Source organism: Entamoeba dispar, genomic scaffold (assembly GCF_000209125.1).
Source record: "Entamoeba dispar SAW760 scf_1105229464019 genomic scaffold, whole genome shotgun sequence".
Lineage (NCBI taxonomy): Eukaryota > Evosea > Mastigamoebida > Endamoebidae > Entamoeba > Entamoeba dispar.
In genome coordinates, this window is record NW_001855983.1 from 5,423 (window position 1) to 7,572 (window position 2,150).

General features: G+C 26.0%; 1 protein-coding gene across 1 annotated transcript in view, besides 2 other annotated features; it reads right to left on the reverse strand.

Moving 5' to 3' along the window:
- EDI_320480 (uncharacterized protein) overlaps nt 1–2,150 on the reverse strand; it is a gene marked incomplete at both ends in the record, with an annotated part of 7,132 nt that overhangs the window by 1,581 nt on the left and 3,401 nt on the right. Inside the window, one exon of the mRNA XM_001733510.1 lies at nt 1–2,150. This exon is cut by the window's left edge and continues 1,581 nt beyond it; it is cut by the window's right edge and continues 3,232 nt beyond it. Coding sequence (XP_001733562.1) covers nt 1–2,150 — 2,150 coding nt within the window.
- Nucleotides 649–671: a sequence feature (AT_rich).
- Nucleotides 1,298–1,346: a microsatellite.

Here is a 2,150-nt window from a genome sequence, read left to right on the forward strand (position 1 = left end):
ATTTTTAGTATGTGTGTTTTCAATTTCTTTTATTTTTTTACTAATTTCATTTACTTGAGCACTTGGCTCTAAATCTCCTCTTTTAGCAAGATCAATAACAATAGTATAAAGCTGTGCATATTCATTTCTTCTATTTTGGTTTTCTCTTTCTTCTTTATCTTTACTCTTAAATTTCTTTAGTGCTTCCATTAATTTAGCTTTTGAAATATTTTCTATTTTAACATTTAATCCACTTAACATTATTTTTTCATTTCTTCTTACTCCTTCATTTATTCCATTTCCATACCATTTTTTACTTGCTTCAACAGATTTTTCTATTGCTGGCCAATCTCGTACTAAACTTTCTGCTAATTCTTTCATTTCTTTTACATCATCTCCTTCAAAACTTAATACATCTAATGCATCAACTTCAAATGCTGCTACTTTTACATATTCTTCTGCTGCCGCAAGTTCACCAAATACCTTTTCTTGAATATCAATACGATCTCTTTCAGATTCTTTTAATTTAATTTGCAAATCAATAATTCTTTGAATAATTTCAGTAGTTTTAGGAAGAATACTTTTCCATTGACCAAACAATACTTCCCAAACATTAGTTCCACCATTAGCACTATCTAAAACTCTCATTTTATCATGAGCATTTCCAGCTTTATTTTTTAATTTATTAAATTCTTCAATAGCTTTTTGTGCAGTATTTTGCATATCTTTTCCTTCAGCAAGTCTTTTACAAATTAATGAAAATTCTTCTGCAATAACCTCTCTTTGAGTTTCGTGTTCTTTCATAAATTCTTCTTTTTTTATTACCCCAACACTTTTAGCTTTTTGTTCTGACTCAAGCACATGTTTTCTATCATTACATAAATCAATTACTTTACTTTCTACAATTCTATAATCAGACACACTTCCTCCCATAGATCCACCTACAGACATTAACTCATTATAAATTTTTTCAAATTTATCTAATTCTTCTTTTAATTCATTTAATTTTTTCATTTGCCAGTCAATAAATTTATTATAATCATTTTCAATGGCAACATTTGCTGTTATATTTCTAAATAATGTTAAAATGTTAATTGCTTGATCACTTGCCTTTCTTCTTAATTCTCCAACTTTTCCTTCTTTCTCTACTGAGTCTTGAATTTTATCTAAAATTTGATCAATTAATTGAATAGTTTCATTAGATTTTTCCCATCTTCTTCTTAAATAAATTAGCATTCTTTTCTTTGCCCACCATCTTCCATCTCCTCCACGTTCATTATCAATACTTTCAATTAACTCTTTTTTTCTTTTAATAGAATCATTTTTATGTTTATTTTCATTATCATTACTATTTTGTATTTCAATTTCATTTGTTGAATGGTTTTGTGATATTGCAGTTGCATCAAGTAGTGCCCATTGTGGAAGAACTTCAATTGCTTTAGAAATAATTGAATAATTATTTTTATTTTGTTCTGCAATGGAGCTAATTGCATAAACTCTACTAGAAAGAGTATCACCAGTTACTTGATAATTGGTTTTAGCAAATAAATATAAAACACTTGTAGCAGCTTGTCTAAGTTCATAATCTTCATTGTCACAAAGAGAAATAGTAGATTTTAAAATGTTAAATCCAAAACTAATATTTTCTTTAAAAATATAATTACCTCTTGACGTTAATAATCTTCTAATAAATCTAAGGAATAAATTTGCATAATGACCAGTAAATGTAATTTTAAACATTGTAGTTGAAATAATATTTGTAAGATTTTGCATTAACCAATTTTCTCTTCCAAATAATCCATTAAACGCTAATTCAATAACATCTAATATTACTAATGAAACATCATCTTTAACTAATTCCCAATGAGTATAACTTTTTTGATTTGGTTTATCTTTTAAACTTTTTTCAATTGAAACAGAAGAAGAATTATGAGTATTATCACTTATACTTTTTGATTTAATTGAACTTTGTGTAGGTAATGGGATATCCTCTTTAAATGAATCAACAATTGTATTTCTTTTAAATTTAACATCTTCTTCTATATTTCTTGAAGCGATTGTATCTTTAGTTAATATAATAAGACAACGTTTAATAATTTCAAAAAATGATGCAATATGAGCAGACGTTTCAGAAACAATATAATATTGCAACATATTTTTATTAATATTTT